Below are 18,977 nucleotides of genomic sequence, written 5' to 3' on the forward strand. Positions count from 1 at the left end.
AGTGAGGTGATTGGTGTTTGTTGAGTGTTAGAGGGACACAACTGGAAAACACTGCACAGTATAGCTTGGACCGTTAGTGAAAATGTGTAGTGTTCAACACGGAGGCACACACTGTGGACTGGGAGGCAACACTTTTCTTTAACAACTTTAACGTAACTCGGGTACTATAGCAGGTCATGTGGCTAACTATGTGAGTAGCGAGTTAACTCAAGACGAAGACCCGGAGACGATGAGACGTGGGACCCAGGCTTGATTCCACAGACGAACCAACATCACTCGGCAACTGCCCCTTGATGCTCCTGAGCGTGGCCTCGCTCCGCCTTTGGCCACGCCCCCTTCGAGACCTTTCCCGAACGATCCCGACCCAGCGTCACGTGCCCCACTCAGGCGACCACGTCCTCACTTGCCCTCTCTCTCAGGCCATCACCAGGACTATGCCCCCTAGAGCTGGCTGACACGCCGTACTTACTCTGGTGCTAGAGCGAGGCTCCAGACGCACAGTTGCACTCCTGTAACAGTAGCTGGCGCGAACACCCTAGTGACACCATATACGTCACTACAAATGTACCAAGATCAAAATTACGAATTACAGAGGTGGAATAAGAGTGGGTTGGGGGGCTTTTGGGAGGATGCACTTGACAATTAAGAGCAACATACTAATGTGTCTCGAGAAGAAAGTGTTTATGAGTGACCTGCTATGATATGGACCAGAAACATGTACAGTGACAAAAGATGGAACAAAAGCTCAAAATTGTGCAGAGAAGCATGTAGGGATGTACGATTGGGATTTCACAGAGACGTAAAGAGGAACGTGGATTAAGACAGCATGTGCGTGTTAAAATGTTTATCTGTTAAGTAAAATAATTGGGCTTGGACAGGACTTGTCAATTGAAGGGATGATGACTGATGGACAAACTGGCTACTGAGTGCCAGCTAAAGGAGGGAGCGTGCACGGAGCTGATGTGCAGGTTCTGGGTGAATTGATGCATCGCAGACCGTAAAGAATAGCGACGACTTTTGGAGGCCTTTATCCAGCGGTAAAATAATCATGGCTGATGAGTGAGTGTAAAATGTACTGCAAAGTTTCAAACAGTAAATGTGTATTTATTTTAAATGTATATAAATACAATGTGTATTTTCTACGGTATAACTCTCCAAACCACACCAACCCAATTGTTGAGAAAATCGGCTTCTATTGTTGAGAGTTATTGAAAAAAGTTAATTATGAAGTTCATTGTTTGGCCATGAATGGGGAGATTTTAAAATAAAGATCGGCCAAGGCTTCCTATGGGAGCGACCATGGATGATCTCAACATTGAATCAATGTCTGGGTCGTCAACTTGTTATTCATTTACAGAATACCTTCTTGGGTGTGCCACGTGGCTCTCGTGGTATCACCACAGGCACTGCTCGCGAACAGCACTTGCCCCAACGGCCCGTGTAGGCTACACCGTGCACCTTTGCCTTTGGTATCGTGAGGGCTCGGCCATCGTCATTTCCGCTCCCCAGGCCGCACGCGTGTGGACCACGGTGTGCGCTTCCGCGGTCACTTCAACTCAGTCTTGCAACTCCACGAGACCATGTCTGGCAGCAGCAGCAGCAGTTACGGCGACAATGAGGAGGTGGACGAGGCCGAAATAGAAGCGATCGCCCCTTCCCTGCTGGACGCCGTCTTGTCGAGGATCTACGACTGCGGTGAGCCAAGGGTCCCCTGTGCCGCCGCCGCCGCCTCTAAAGGCCGATATCCGGCGCCCCAGCCAGGAAAGATCGGAGGCTCGAGCACGGCCCACATTCAATTCTTACCGCTGTTGGTAATTATGGAACTAATTTGCTGCGTGAAGTGAACTATCAGGCATTCCTCCTCTGCCAACCGCGCATGGTTTACCGCGTAGAGACGGCATCGCTACATTAACACGTAGCGCGAGCCCCGTCCTGTGTGATTCGTGTACGGCATTCTGTAACCCGTGTTACCAACATTGATTTTATGGCGTGTAAATGCGACTTCGTCTCACGACGCTGTAAGAAACGCATGGAATATCTACTTTCGAAGAGAGAAAGCGGCGGCAGTCGGTTAAAAGTCACGAGACAAAAAAAACCCGACAGGGCTTGGGATGTGGGGAGCGAGTTGAGACGAGTGACCGGGGGTAATGAATGGGAGTTCTTCAGCAGGGGAGAAGGAAGGAACGAACCAGCGGGGCGTCATCACGGCAGCGGTGTTTGCGTCTTCGTCTTCTTGTTGTTGTTGTTGTCAAGCCCACGCAGGTATGGGGGGGGGGGGACCCCCTCCTCTGCGGGTTTGATGCATCTTGTTGTTCCAAGCTTGTCCACAGCTTGTTCAACGGGGTGCCCAGGCTGCGGCATGGATACCATGCAGGATTAGTGACGAATACGTGGCCCATGCAGGATAAGTGATGAATACATGGCCCATGTAGGATAAGTGACGAATACGTGGCCCATGCAGGATTAGTGACGAATACGTGGCCCATGCAGGATAAGTGACGAATACGTGGCCCCCAGCGTCTCCCTGTAGGCTAACGGTGTATCGCTACGCAGTGTCCTCTACGAGATCAAGATTGAGTGTCGTGTTGAGGGACTGTACGTAGCCCGTGCCGCTATTGTTATGTTAAACGCGTGATTTTCTTGCCTCCGGACAACAACTGGCAGAGAAGTGCCTCCTTACAAAGGTTGAGAACTAATTTTCAAGAATGATTTTGGTATTTTCATTTCTGCTAGGATAGTGAACATAAAACAACATTGGCGTCTGCCTGAACACAGGCAGTGTTTCCTGTATTTCATAATAAGGATATTTATTTATCCTGGAGAAATCCGATGTGCTATGAAGGTCTTTTACACAGATGTCGAGTAGGGGCGGGTCAGAAAGTCACAACAACAATGTTAAACACGACAGTAGTGCAAAGTAGAGGGAAAGTACGTTAAGCAAATCACTAAAAATACATAAAATAGATGAATGTATAAGATCAAATTGCATAAGTACTACACCAGTTACAAGCTTGGGGATTTTATATGTAATTGCTTCTTTGCCCCATCCGCAGAGTATGTTGCACGTATTTAAGTTATTGGAAATGGTTTGGCATTCATGGTGATTTTTGCTGCAAAAATGTATATAAGTGTTCATCACCTGGTCGTGCCTTATGGTGTCTTTTCGAGTAGCGCGTCTAATGACATGTGACGTGTCCCCTCAGGAGATGACCCGGCTAGGAGCATTCACAGTGAAGGCACTGCCAAGAAGAAGCAGAGAGAGGCTCTGACGAACACAAGTGGTACCGACAGCAGGCCTGTAGCCACAACACAGGTTCGAGTAGGCAAGCACAGCAAGGCTTCCAGAGGGAACCTCAAGATTAGTGGAACAACACGCGGCAAGGGGCTTCAAAAGAGTGGTGGTCGGGAGCCGCTGCCCAGCCATCTGCGTGACCTGCATCAAGCTGCCCTTGAGGAGCCCAAGTCTCCCCTCCACAATGATGGTATCATCACACTTGACCCACTACCTATCGAATGATTTCCTCTTAAATTCACGGTAGCATAGGCTGCTATATAATGTTGTATTGATTAATTGCTATTTTGATAAATTCTTGCATGAAAGGATCGCTGATGCATTCGGTGTAATAAAATTTGGTTGGAATGTATTATTGACAAATGTAATGCAGACAATACAACTGAGCCATAAGTACTGGTGATCTGGATTAAAATCTACAAAATCGTGTACAGGTCGCCCCCGATTAGCAGGATAGATGCATTCTTGAAAATGTTTGTGTAAGGAGAAATTGTGTTAATCAAACACTAATTTCCCAAAATAAATAATGAAAATTAGAGTGGGTGCGTTCCAAGCCCCCAACTCGATCGACAATTGTATCATTCTCATTATGACTATATTTTGGTTAATGCTTTTTATTGTTGCCTTTTATGTATATGTTATGCATGAATAATATTTAAACGAAAATAAACAATGGTAAAGGTAACCTAAAGTAAAGAATACGGTATTGTGCGCATGTGAGCTGTGATGGGTGGAGTGGAGAGAAAGAGAAAATTTAAGAATAGAAAATGGCTAAGTGCAGAAATGAATTTTTGCACATTAACAAATTTTTACACTTTTGTACATAAATAACACATTTAGAATGTTTTTAATCTGTAATTATACATTAAATGTTTTGTCATGTAAATGAGGAAAAAGATTAGAACACTCACCAGCAGAATAATTAACGAATGCTTGCGGTGATGGGTGGAGTAGAGGAGGTTATCACCACCACACTTCGAAAGCTTACCACTTATTACGAATACAGCCAACCCCTCTCTCATCACGGGGGTTAGGTTCCTGGACAAGGCAAATCCGCGGTTGGTAAATTTCAGGGCCTATGGAAACATTGGGGGTTAGGGGAACCACGGCCGCACTCAGACTCGTCATAGCTTCGCTAAGTTGCCTGTTTATTAACGAAACAATGAGTAAAATACAGTACATTACACAATAAAATAATGAAACATAAACATTACGTTAAATTTACGTACCTTGAATATTAACGATGATGAGATGATGGGGGAAGGGTTGGTTAGAAGGAGGGGGCTCAGTATACACATCACAAGTTGCGCCGAGTCGTGAAATCAAATTGGCGCTGCCACGTACAGTGAGGGAAAAAATATTTGATCCCCTGCTGATTTTGTACATTTGCCCACTGATAATGAAATGATCAGTCTATAATTTTAATGGTAAGTTTATTTGAACAGTGAGAGACAGAATAACAACAAGAAAATCCAGAAAAATGCATGTCAAAAATGTTATAAATTGATTTGCATTTTAATGAAGGAAATAAGTATTTGACCCCCTCTCAATCAGAAAGATTTCTGGCTCCCAGATGTCTTTTATACAGGTAAGGAGCTGAGATTAGGAGCACACTCTTCAAGGGAGTGCTCCTAATCTCAGCTTGTTACCTGTATAAAAGACACCTGTCCACAGAAGCAATCAATCAATCAATCAGATTCCAAACTCTCCACCATGGCCAAGACCAAAGAGCTCTCCATGGATGTCAGGGACAAGATTGTAGACCTACACAAGGCTGGAATGGGCTACAAGACCATCGCCAAGCAGCTTGGTGAGAAGGTGACAACAGTTGGTGCGATTATTCGCAAATGGAAGAAACACAAAAGAACTGTCAATCTCCCTCGGCCTGGGGCTCCATGCAAGATCTCACCACGTGGAGTTGCAATGATCATGAGAACGGTGAGCAATCAGCCCAGAACTACACGGGAGGATCTTGTCAATAATCTCAAGGCAGCTGGGACCATAGTCACCAAGAAAATAATTGGTAACACACTACGCCGTGAAGGACTGAAATCCTGCAGCGCCCGCAAGGTCCCCCTGCTCAAGAAAGCACATATACATGCCCGTCTGAAGTTTTCCATTGAACATGTGAATGATTCAGAGGACAACTGGGTGAAAGTGTTGTGTTCAGATGAGACCAAAATGGAGCTCTTTGGCATCAACTCAACTCGCCGTGTTTGGAAGAGGAGGAATGCTGCCTATGACCCCAAGAACACAATCCCCACCGTCAAACATGGAGGTGGAAACATTATGCTTTGGGGGTGTTTTTCTGCTAAGGGGACAGGACAACTTCACCGCATCAAAGGGACGATGGACGGGGCCATGTACCGTCAAATCTTGGGTGAGAACCTCCTTCCCTCAGCCAGGGCATTGAAAATGGGTCGTGGATGGGTATTCCAGCATGACAATGACCCAAAACACACGGCCAAGGCAACAAAGGAGTGGCTCAAGAAGAAGCACATTAAGGTCCTGGAGTGGCCTAGTCAGTCTCCAGACCTTAATCCCATAGAAAATCTGTGGAGGGAGCTGAAGGTTCGAGTTGCCAAACGTCAGCCTCGAAACCTTAATGACTTGGAGAAGATCTGCAAAGAAGAGTGGGACAAAATCCCTCCTGAGATGTGTGCAAACCTGGTGGCCAACTACAAGAAACGTCTGACCTCAGTACTTGGTGGCAAAACCCTTGTTGGCAATGTTTTGCAGAGGGGTCAAATACTTATTTCCCTCATTAAAATGCAAATCAATTTATAACATTTTTGACATGCGTTTTTCTGGATTTTGTTGTTATTCTGTCTCTCACTGTTCAAATAAACCTACCATTAAAATTATAGACTGATCATTTCTTTGTCAGTGGGCAAACGTGCAAAATCAGCAGGGGATCAAATACTTTTTTCCCTCACTGTAGTATCTGCCATGTTGGCTCAGACTCACGCGAGGGGGCACCTCTGGGTCTGTTGCTACCCAATCCTGTTTCTGCTCCACGTTGCTACCTCCGCGATAGGTCAGATTCATGCTCCGTCTCACAAAATAATTGTACAGCATAACAATTTACCAATTGCGGCTTGGAAATTTGAGTATCTATGGGTAAGCACACAGTTATCACTCTATTGCATTTCAACATGACATTGCATTGATTTAAAGCTTTCGTGACTGCAGGAATTCATATTCTTCTTGGGTCTTTCGGTAAAGTCATGTTTCGATCGCAACACTAGCAATTGTCTTCAGGTGAAGCAATCGTCTTCACCTGAAGACGATTGCTTGTGTTGCGATCGAAACGTCATGATCTATCGTCTTAACCTGAAGACGATTGCTTGTGTTGCGATCGAATGTCGTGATCTATTATTTTTTATTTCCGTCATCGTGAAGATCGTCTTCACCTGAAGACGATTGCTTGTGTTGTGATCGAAACGTTGCGATCTATTATTTTTTTATTTACGTGACTTGACCGAAAGACCCAAGAAGAGTATGACATTGCATTGCGTGACGTCATTGTTACATATGTCACAGCGCCGTGACGCTGCTTAGCTGATCAGCGGCCCATCTGTTTTGTTGTAAGGTACTGTACAGTACACAATCATTTTGCTTTTCATCATGGACCCGAAGCGTGTAGCAAGTGAAGGTGAGAGTGTTGTGTCTGTGGCCTGGAGTAAGGGGGGGGGGGGGGCTGAGCACCACCTCTTTCTAACCACCCCTTCCCCCATCATCTCATTATCATCATTAATATTAAAGGTATGTAAGGTTAATGTATGTTTTATTATGTCATTGTGTTAATAAATGGGCAACTTAGTTAAGCTATGACGAGTCTGACCGAGGCTCTGGTTGACCTAACCTTAGGCTCCCTGCACTTTAACAACCTTGAATTTACCAACTGTGAGGGTTTTCAGGAACCTTGCGGTTCGCAAGGGATTACTGAATTATTTATTTGCAGCACCACACTGCATGTACTACCTTTTGAGGCGGACCACTGATTTGTTGATTATGAATCCAGAATGCTTAAATATACAATTTTGAGAAAACGTTTACTTTCCTTCCAATTGCCGACCTTTAAGAACAATTCCTTGCTCTTATGCTTTTATGAATTGTTGGGTGAGTCAGCTCCAGATGGAGAGAGAAAGGGAGCTGGTGCGAAGAACGGAGCTGGCAGTGAAAATGAGGTCGGCAGTGAGGAGAGTGGGGCTGGCCCAGGGAGCCAGGCCAAAACGGGAGGCAAGGCCATTCAGTTGGTCGTGTACGAGGATCCGCGCAAGAGAAAGCGACAGAAGGAGAAGCCACAAGTGGCTAAGGAGAATGGCACGAAGCAGACCGCGGTAAGATTTCCTGGACTCCCCAACACCACCACACGCCGCCAACCAAATTAATAACATTATCACACCTCAGTCCTAAAAGAATGGTCATCACTTTCAGGAGTACAATCTTTGTCAAAGCAGTTTTTCTCTCAGTCGACATCATAATTAAAATATCTCCAGCGTTTCTTCTTCCGTTGCTATTATCAGCATTATTTTCATTAGCAGTGGTGAATGTTAAATTCTTATCAATGTCAGCTTTATAATCACGACTCTTAGCATCATCATCGGCTGTTCACAGCACCGAAAGCTTTACCCTATAAACTTGAAACTCTTTTCCCATGGATGCTAGAAACATCATCATCAGCAGCGTATAGTTTATTCAGTGTCAACAGCATCACTGTAGCATACTTTCCCTTCCCTATAAGAGCAGCGTCATTGCTTCTTATGTTGAATTCCCATCCACAGAGAAAGATGTCATTGTGGTCAAAGCATGTGGTGCCACCACACCTCACAAACACTTTCTACCATTTTATATTTCCCACAGCTGCTGCTGCAAAGTAGACATAACCTCCCCCCAATATCTGTCCTCACAGTATTCTCAGTATCTTACCATCTGTTTTTAGTTTTTCCCCTTGGTCGCCTTCTTTTAGTCCTGTGGTGGCTGTTCCCTATAGCAGGTAGATTTGTTGACCTTGTGCAAATCTTCCAACATGCTTTTGCCTCCTCCTTTCAGCATTTCAGTAGTAATACCTCGTTACCATTGACTGTAACCATCATCAACAACACTGTCAGCACACCACACCTTCATCTCCAACAACATGACAACCACAATCAATAGAATCCTATTTATCGTAACCTACACTTCTCTCCATCAACATCACCAACAGTGTCGTCATAATTGTTCTGCATGTGATCAGTGTGGAGTGCATGTTCTTTGTATTTACGGTGTGCGAATCTGTGTGTGTACCATGCTGCAGGGGGTGGCCAATGTACCCACCAGTGACCAAGAGACTGGGTTCAGCATTGAAAAGGTCTGATGTCACTCGCTCTAACCTTACACGAATGTGAAGCTGTTGTTGTAATATAGTTTCCGTTGCTGGCGTTCACCAAAAAACATGTTTTTTAGTCACATATCCAAGGCAGGTTCCAGTAATATGTGAATATAGTTTGTTTCTCTTGTTAAGCACACAACTGCTTCGTAACATCTACATGTGCCAACGTTTTTTTTGAGTTGCTCATTGAGACCCGTGTCGTGCATTAAGCAGCATATAGATGATGATAGTCAACAAAACGTAATTTTCACGTGTAATCAGATTATCACTTTCGCATATACTGGTTGCTTATAAATGAGAAAATGATGGTGCTGCAAAGAGCACAGTTCTCATGATCACATTACAATGTGCAATTCACAGCATGGGTCTCCATGTGCAAGTTGTATAGTGCTATTAGAGCAGTGACTCTTTTGTAAATGAGATTCAAATCGCATCATTATTGTGAGGGAGTTGCCCTGATACAGTGATTAGCACAATGCGTTACGAGCCCGGTTTACTTGCGTTCAGCTCCTGGCTACAGCTGTCAGTGGTGAGTGATAACTGAACTAGTCACTTCACCAAACCGTTCGGCACAGTTGGTTATGTACGTTGCGAAAGAAGTTCAACATGCACACATTTTGTAGAATAGACAAACAACCTCAATGCCCACGGCATGTGGGGGGGACCCTCCTCCAGCAGTGGATTGACAAAGGCCTCTAAACTAAATAATCGGATTATGCAACTTATGGGACTTAAAAAGTACCAAATGCAGGATTATGTTACGGGATTACATCACTTTTAAAATATCAAGCATCTGAAAGACCCCCCCCTAATGCTGGCTGTGGTCCCCGCGTGTGTGCAGGCCAGGCTGGAGGTGCACAAGTTTGGGCTCACGGGCTACAGTCGCGAGCGGCAGCGCGAGTGTGAGCGCGCGCGCGCCATTCGCCTGGGCGCAAAGGTAGGGCTACAAACTCGTGCAAAGACACAACGACACAAACCCCCCATGTAGTCTTTGTGAACTTTTGGGGGCAAGTGCTGTTAGCACCTATGAAGGGCCGGCACAGGACAAGAGGGGTTTGTGCGACCGGTATTATGCCCAGCCGCCTCTGTCTCCCCAGTGCTGATGTTTACGCACCGCATCAGGTACTCATTTAAGACCGAGTCGACTTCGGGGAAGCCCTGAACCGTTAAAAATATTCCTCAGTGATTTTTGCCAACGCACATTCTCTCACACGTGCACACAGTTGTTGCAAATTTCTGGCTAGCTTCATTACCTCCCTCCATTGGTTGCATTTGCCTCTCCCTTGCATCAGTGCTCTGCACCCTGCACTTTGGCACATGCATCACTTGCCACCGATGTGAACTGTTACCAGTAATCGAGCTCAGGTCGCCAGGCTTGTAATGCAGTGCGCAAACCATTCGTGCCGCCATTCCCCACCTACAAAAGCTCCTGTATAAAGTACCATACAATTGCAGTTCACCACTAAGTGGTGGTGATATCACAATGGCGCTTGTGCCATGCTAAGTGCACTTTGAGGCCCAGTGAAGTGTTGAAGGCCCACTGGCAGGAGGCCATGGAACAGGGAGAATTGTCCACCCCTCATGGTGACTGAAACCAGAACCAGCCCACCAGACTTGTATACCACAGAGGTCCAAGTGATATCGGTCCAACTCCTGAGAAATGAAAGCCTCTGTTCTACAGTGACTGTTTGAACACTCCACGTGGCCAACCTCAGTGTTTTCCTGGTGTTTCTTGAAAACCCCCATGTACCATGCACACTTGGATATTGCCCTTCAAGATACAGAAACTTTCAAACACAAAGCATCAGGTTACTAGATCCAAACTCCTGTGCGGAGCACCAGGCATCCGAAGCAAGCACGTGTTCGTATATCTGGTATCTGGACTTGGCAGATCCGCGAGCAAGCTTTGTTTTTTAATCTAAAATCAATTACGAGGTGAGCGAGTGCCCATAGAGCATCCAGGCCTCAAGACACGCTTCCTTCTATTATTGTGATGAACAGTGCCCTGCAGGGCAGTGTGGACAATGAGTGATTTGAAATGAGATCCTGTCTGAATGTAGTTAATACGTACTCAGCATATACACACACACATACACAAAAGTACAGAATCGAATGCAATGTTGCTCTATTTGCTAGCATTAAGTGTGTGATTATTATAATTCGGTCCTTGGTCAGTTCACTGCTGAACGAGGGTGAGGGAAAGGCACGGAGATGATGGAGGGTTGAGTGTAATGACGGTATATCAGCCACTAGGGGGATAGAACGCGCAGCAGGAGACAGAGAGAGAGAGACACACACAGAGACACACACAGAGACACAAACAGAGACACAAACAGAGACACACACAGAGACACACACAGAGACACACACAGAGACACAGAGACACACACAGAGACACACACAGAGACACACACAGAGACAAAGATCCCCCATATAGCCTTAACAGACTGTAGGGGCAAGTGCTGTTAGCGAGCACCTATGAAGGCCGGAACGGTACACGAGGGGGTGGGTGGCCAGCACCACGCCCGCCTGCCTTTGTCTCCCTAGTGGCGATGTTTACACACCGCACCAGGTACTCATTTGAGGCTGAGTCGACCTAGGGGAGGCCCGGGACCGGTTCAGATAATCGTCACTGGTGTTGGTCGTGAGCGGGAATCGAACCCGGGTCGCCAGGTTCATAGCGCAGCGCGCTAACCGCTACACTATCGCTCCCCACACAGAGACACACACACAGAGACACACACACAGAGACACACACAGAGAGACGCACTCGCATCAACATCACAGCCAGTTGTAGTCTGCTAAAAAACGAGAGCCACCACCACATCGAGGGAAAGGGGGCAACGTTGGCTTTGTTAGAGACATCTAGCCCGTTAAAGTAAAGACATTTAACTTGGTAATGTAACTCAGAGTCGGAAAAAACTGCTGACAATGGCAGGTAGGATGGAAACATCAACAACCACTTAAGGCTTTACCTGGTTAATAAGCTCAATTTGTACCCATCTCGGTTGAAGTTATGTGGATGGCTTCATGAACAAATCTTTAATGGTAGCCCGAAGGTTTGCAGAGTACCTTGGTCTCGGAAAAAAACAATGTCGTGTGAGCCCACCGCGTTCAAGCAGTGATCAGCCACGGCAGAGGTATTGGTTCTGTCGTGTTTCAAATCTGCCTTGTGTTCGCGAACATGGTCCGAGACATGTCATTTCGTTTCCCCAATGTAACTGCTACCGCAAATACAACTTAGTTTGTAGACACCAGGGTATCACAATACAATGGCCACCTCCTCAGCACAAGCTCCAGCCCCCACCCTCTTGCCCGATGCGGCAACGCCCCTCCCCCCCTCTCGGCTCTCTATATAAGGACTTGTTTCAGCAGCCTGTTTCTCACTCCCACCTGAAGACGGTTGCTTGTGTGGCGATCGAAATGTCGTGATCTATTATTATTTTTTCTACCTACGTAACTTTACTAAAAGAACAAAAGAGTATGGATTCCTGCAGTCACGAAAGCTTCAAATCAAGATCATCACCATGCTAGCCAGTGCAGGTTGGTGGAGGGGGGCCAATGACCAGTTCAGCTATTAATCGTCACTGATGTTAATCATGGCCAAGAGTCACTATGTTTGCCCACCAGGCTCATAACGCAGTGTATTAACCACTGCACAACCGCTCCACCCCAAGTGTGTCCCTTTTCGCATGTAGGCAGGTGTCTGTCGGTGAATGCACACGCATCTCCACGTTTCATGTTTGCATTAACACTTTCATTCATTAAGATTTTCCGCGCTTGTGCATATGCAGCCACCCAAGCCTGAGTATATCAACTACAAGGAGCTCCTGAACCAGAAGCGACAGCAGAAGGAGGAGGCGGAGAAAAGGCACAGAGAAGTATGATGACAGATGTACCCAACAAATATATTGATACAAAATTCCAGTGCCCCACTTGAGCTTTGGAGGTCACAAAGCCAGCACAGAAAACGAGAGGATAATGTGCCCACCATCATGTCCAGTCATTCTTATTTTTCCAGTGCTGATTTTTATACACTGTACCCGTTAGTAAAGGTTGAATCGACCTAAAAGAAGCCCAATAAATATTTTTAAACTGTTTGCTGATGTCCATGGCCAGGAATTGAGTCAAGTGACTGTCAGCCTAGTGTCGTGTGAAAGTTGCATTCACTGCTCCCCACACAAATAATAAGACGCATACACACTGCATCCAGCATAATGCAATGTTTCTATTGTGCCGAACAATCAAAGATCCAGACATTGCTCTTGTTCCCTGACTGTGCGTGTAGGAGGCGGAGAGTGGGATATTCAATAAGAAGAAGAAAGGGAGAAGACGTGTGGAGAGGTGAAGACCCAACATACATGGCTGCCTTGCAACAGTACACCCCAAACCAGGCCACACATGAAGTAAAAACACAGTCTCATTGGACTAGAGTTCTCCAAACGACACTCAACATGCCCCAATGTGTTTGTCTTTTGGATGCCCACCATCTGAATAAATGTTTAGTATGGTCAAAGGTGAGACAGGAGTTTGGGGAAGTCCTAGGATAGGGCTTTGGGAGGTTTGGCTGCAAGTTGATTGTCTGGTATTGGTCACTGCTCATACATGTTGGTGTCAGAGTGCAATTGTTCTGAGACAGTGGTGGCATTGAACATGACAGTGGTAGGAGCGCAAGTCTTTTCCTCTGTCCGTGGTCATGTGATCGACTGTGGAAGAATGATGAGCAATGATGAGTTGAGAACCTCTGATTGGGATGAAATTTGGTCTTGCAGCCTATTGCTTGCTAGTCGAGTGCTGTAACCACAGGACTACCTGGGAGTCGGTCTCTACATTGGACGACCACGAGCCTGAACTTACCATGACATGGTACAGTAAAACCTTGGATTGCGAGCATTATTCGTTCCAGAAACGTGTTTGTAATCCAAAGCACTCGTATATCAAAGCACATGTTGCAAGACCTCGGTCGTTTATCAAATTAATATTTATTAAAAAAATTTGCTCGTCTTGCAAAACACTCGCAGACCAAGGTTTTAGTGTACTTTGATTGACCCGGAAATAATGTAGGGTGAGTTTAACAGGATCTTAATTCGTGACCTTCAATTTACAAGTTGAGCACAACACCTCAATCTAGAGCAGCTTCTGCGGCAGAACTACATTTACTCTGGTAAATGTAGTTTTTACTCTGGTAAATGTAGTTTTGGGGCGATAACTGGGCAGTACCGGCAGGGAGATGACCCTGGTTATGTTTGGTGTGTGCACAGCAAGCGGGGGCGGCACGACGACCTCGGGGTGGAGGGCATGCCTGGCCGCTTTCGTGGAGGTGCGCTGCTGCTGAGCAAGGAGGACATCCGTCGCATCCAGACTGGCCGCTCTTAGCACGGCCGTCGCTTTCCTCCGCACCCCAGGACCACCCGAGTCTCTAGCTCTGAACTCTAAAGCTATGCAGGGTGGAGTGTGGCTATAGCCTTGATGGAAGTGGTGCTCAATTTATGAACCCGGGAGGGAAGATGTGTCAAATTGACCTCTCACCAGGATTGTGTGATGCATTTGCCGCATGGATGACGCGATACGAAAACTAAATATTACGACGTTGGCAACTTTCTCAGTGCGACACAGGTGCTCTACCGCAGCACTGCCTGGCCGACACACTGTTTTCCGGATTTGACAAGACCCACCTCGTTTTTTCTTCTCAATTTCACTGAGCTGTACTGATTACTGTTTGTTCTACAACAGCAGCCAGTTGTCATTAGTATGTAGACATTTGAGAAATTGCTTTAAATGCTTTTTTATATTTAAATTGTCAACAAGGTATATTTGTTTAACGTGGGGTTATCGAACTGATGTCTTAATTGAGCTACAAAATAGCAGTGACAATAAATGCAGCTTGTGAAGTATTCACTTCACTAAGTAATTTCCTCACAAACTTCAACGCCAGTCAATTCATTTTTAATAGTTATACTTAGCCTCGCACAATACAGCAGCATACAACATTCAATGTACAACAAAATAATTTGTATCAACGTACTCATTGCATTTAAAAAAACAAGCAATTTTGAAAATTTACTTTCATTGCAGCGGAATATACTTTTATTCACAATTAGTTTTTATATCATTAATTTTTTATGATAACGCACCACTAACACATTCATCATGACACTATAACGCGGTTAAACTAGCTGAGCATGTGCCATGCATAATTTCACATTTACCATGCTGAGAAAAAAAATGTCAGGCTTGTCGAGTGCAGAAGTTTTCTTTTAACGGATGTTTAAGTCGATTTTCTCGGGTTTGTTGAACAATGACTGCATGAAACAAAATACCAGAACATTTTAAGTGAAAATGTCAAATACTGCATTGGCAGGGTTGTACAAACAAGTATATACAGTAGACTCGATTATCCGTGCTAATAAGTAGGATGGCCGCAGATTATTCAAAATTGCGGATAATCCAAAAATATGAATTTTCCGCGGATCTCTATGCCAAAAACCACATTGATATAAATTATGTTTAAGTTAAAATTGAGAACGAATGCTCATTAGTGGATCGATGCACGTGCTCGGTGATAATACTTTCCTGCTCCCGCGCTGAAGACTCGGCCCTCGAAGTGGATGGCAGAGCCATGTCAATCAATGTCAAACTCCGGCCACTGTTGTAAAGCTATGCAACGAATGTACTGTAGAGGCGGTTACGTGGATTTCTGATTCACTGGAGCACATGTTTGTTTGGTTTAAGCACGTGACTTGTAATAAACATTTCCAAGAATGACAATGTTGAACTTTTTATATTGTTCATTTGGGCCTAAGGGACAATTCATGAGTTATTTTTTGTTAAAATCTCATGTGCGCGGTTAATTGGCAAATGGGATAAACCGCGCGTGGATAATCGAGATTACTGTATGTAAAAAAACCCTCATCAGCTTCATAACAACCTCGTAAGTTGGGTAACATTTCAGTATTTGGCTATACTATACGGTTTTCTGTAATAAGTTTAAGTGATAATTGTGCATATTTTTGTGATACAGCCAACTGTGGAGGTGAGATTCCTGAAACCCCCCCTGTTTGTTAAAACCGTGGTTGGCAAGACTAAAGGCTTAAGGAAAATAGGGGGTTAGGTTCCAGGGTCGCGGTTTAAGACGAATAGAAGCCTAACTACGCATCTTATGCATTCAGTAAACATGATAAATATGTACAGTACTCTATAACATATGAACAAAAATTACTTAAATATTAATAGTAAACAAAAATACTTGGAATTGCCGTTAATATTGATAACCTGCTTTGGAAATGTAGCTGTTAATGGGGTCCGGCTCCTGCTGGGTTCTGGGTCTTGGGGACCCGGGGCACTGAGGACCGACGTTTCTTCCTCCAAGGGAGCTCCTCCAGGGGTCTTCTTTCCTGATACCGTAGACTTTATCCCACCACTGCCACCAGTGTAAAGAAGCTCCTGGGGAGACATCCATTTTTGTAGAAGTAGAGCTTTATTTCCCTTAATGTATTTACAGTTCAGAGTAACAACTGCCACATTCGTAATTGCTCTGGTTATCTTCAGCCACCATGTTTTCCACTAAGTTGGTTCTCAAATAATCAGTCCCGATGATTTTCACCAAGTTGATTCTAAAAACAGTCAGCCCCAATGGTTTCCACTTAGTTGATCTTGAACAGTCGGCCCCAATGTCGTCCACCTTGGTCATCGATTTGTCCCCAAGCAAATGCCCCGATCCCAGGCCTTGCTCCCCCCTATAGCCTCTCTCAGCCCCACCCCTATCAGACAGTCGCCCCCCCCCCCCAACTTTACTATAACGTGTCCTTTATTGAATATTTATAACAGTGCCTTCCTGCTACCTGTTTCCAATTATCTCAACGTGTGCCTTCTAGCACTTTCTTTGTACACTCCCCTACATCAGTATTACTACACATGTTATATTAAAATTCAGTGAGTACATGTGTAGTGTGGGTTTTCACGAGGGTGGAGACGAACGACTGGAGGCAACACGTTTATTAACAATGGCTACGATACAGTGCGTAGCGGACCCTTAACACTTGAAGGGGTTACGGCCCCTTCACCCGCTGCCAAAGGAGGTACCGCCTCCGGACTGACGTGCCCTACTCCTGGGGCTACGGTCTCTGGGTCCTCCGGCTAGGGGTGACCTAGGGGAAGCTGTTCTGACCCGACCCAGACAAGGTATAGGTCCCGACCACTGGCCCACTCGGTCCCGGCCCTTACAAGGACGTCGGGTCAGGTGAGTCCCAGGGTCCTAGCTGTCTGGTCTTCAGTCTTCCACTTGCTCTCGAGCCGTCCAGAGGTCCGGCTTTTATACAGCTCCGGAGGCGTGCCCGCCCCCAGCCACGCCTCCTTTCCAGAGAGTTCCAAGGGGAGTCCCGGGGGATCCCAGCACACCCCGCAGCCCCCCTTGCCTCGGGGCTGGGGAATCTAGCGGCCCCTATGCCGGTCCGCTCGCTCACTCACTCAACTACTTACTCACTAACCACACAGCCACTCACTCATACAACCTCTCACTCTCTCAACCACTAACTCACTCAACCACTCACTCAGCCACTCATTCACTCACTCAGCCACTCATTCAGCCACTCTCACTCATCCACTCACTTAGCCACTCACTCATGTAACACCTCTCACTCTCTCAACCACTTACTCATTCACTCAGCTACTCACTCAGCAACCCACTCAGCCACTCACTCAACTACTCACTCAATCAGTCACTCTGCCACTCACTCAGCCCCTCAAGCACTCACTCATTCAGCCACTCAATCACTTAGCCACTAAATCAGCCATTCACTCGCTCAGCTACTCACTCAGCCATTTAGTAACTCAGCCACTGACTCACTCAACCACTCACTCACTCGACCACTCATTAAACCACTCACTCAGCCACTCAAACACTAGCTCACTCACTCAACGACTCGCTCACTCAGCCACTCATTCACTCAGCCACTCATTCAACCACTCACTCAGCCACTCAGCCATTTAGTCACTCAGCCACTCACTCAACCACTCACTCGACCACTCACTCATTAAACCACTCACTCAGCCACTCAACCACTCAGCCGCTCACTCAACCGCTCACTCAGCAACTCACTAAACCACTCAGCCACTCACTCAAACACGAGCTCACTCACTCAATGACTCGCTTACACACTCAGCCATTCATTCAGTCAGCCACGAACTCACTCAATCAGTCACTCAGCTTCTCAAGCACGCATTCAGTCACTCCCTCACTCAGTCACTCAATCAGCCACTCACTCACTCAACCACTCATTAAACCATTCACTCAGCCACTCAACCACACAGCCGCTCACTCACTCGACCGCTCACTCACTCAACCGCTCACTCCACTCACTCACTTAATCAGCCACTCATTCACTCAGCTACTCACTCATTCAGCCACTCAATCAACCACTCACAAAATCAGCCACTCACTCTGCCACTCAAGCACTCACTCATTCAGCCACTCATTCACTTACTCAGCCACTCAACCACTAACTCATTAAACCACTCACTCAGCCACTCAAACACAAGCTCACTCAACGACTCGCTCACTCACTCAGCCACTCATTCACTCAGCCACTCACTCATGCAACCTCTCACAACCACTAACTCACTCAACCACTCACTCGGCCACTCATTCACTCAGCCACTCATTCACTCACTCAGCCACTCATTCAACCACTTACTCAGCCACTCTCACTCATCCACTCACTTAGCCACTCACTCATATAACCTCTCACTCTCTCAACCACTTACTCAACCACTCACTCAGCCACTCACTCAGCAACCCACTCAGCCACTCACTCAATCAGTCACTCTGCCACTCACTCAGCCCCTCAAGCACTCACTCGTTCAGCCACTCAATCACTTAGCCACTAAATCAGCCATTCACCCACTCAGCTACTCAGCCATTTAGTAACTCAGCCACTCACTCATTAAACCACTCACTCAGCCACTCAAACACTAGCTCAATCAACGACTCGCTCACTCACTCACTCAGCCACTCAGCTACTCACTCATTCAACCACTCTCTCAGCCACTCACTCAGCCATTTAGTCACTCAGCCACTCACTCAACCACTCACTCACTCGACCACTCACTCATTAAACCACTCACTCAGCCACTCAACCACTCAGCCACTCATTCACTCACTCAGCCACTCATTCAACCACTCACTCAGCCACTCTCACTCATCCACTCACTTAGCCACTCACTCATATAACCTCTCACTCTCTCAACCACTTACTCCACCACTCACTCAGCCACTCATTCACTCAGCAACCCACTCAGCCACTCACTCAATCA

General features: G+C 46.1%; 1 protein-coding gene and 1 long non-coding RNA gene across 2 annotated transcripts in view; one reads left to right on the forward strand and one right to left on the reverse strand.

The window, feature by feature from the left end:
• Positions 1 to 1,452: 1,452 nt before the first annotated feature.
• FSAF1 (40S small subunit processome assembly factor 1) lies at positions 1,453 to 15,434 on the forward strand. The gene is made up of 8 exons (XM_032947522.2): positions 1,453 to 1,695; positions 3,204 to 3,482; positions 7,424 to 7,635; positions 8,592 to 8,645; positions 9,508 to 9,603; positions 12,461 to 12,547; positions 12,955 to 13,010; positions 13,928 to 15,434. The coding sequence occupies exons 1-8, from the start codon at positions 1,581 to 1,583 to the stop codon at positions 14,040 to 14,042; spliced, it is 1,014 nt and encodes a 337-aa protein (XP_032803413.1). The 5' UTR covers positions 1,453 to 1,580; the 3' UTR covers positions 14,043 to 15,434.
• The window catches only part of LOC142924000 (uncharacterized), an 81,001-nt gene continuing 76,620 nt past the window's right edge, over positions 14,597 to 18,977 (reverse strand). Inside the window, exon 2 of the long non-coding RNA XR_012941124.1 lies at positions 14,597 to 16,109. This is a non-coding gene — a long non-coding RNA (uncharacterized LOC142924000). The remainder of the gene's footprint in view (positions 16,110 to 18,977) is intronic.

This window comes from Petromyzon marinus, chromosome 6 (assembly GCF_048934315.1).
Source record: "Petromyzon marinus isolate PM22_M1 ecotype Great Lakes invasive population chromosome 6, UKy_Petmar_22M1.pri1.0, whole genome shotgun sequence".
NCBI lineage: Eukaryota > Metazoa > Chordata > Hyperoartia > Petromyzontiformes > Petromyzontidae > Petromyzon > Petromyzon marinus.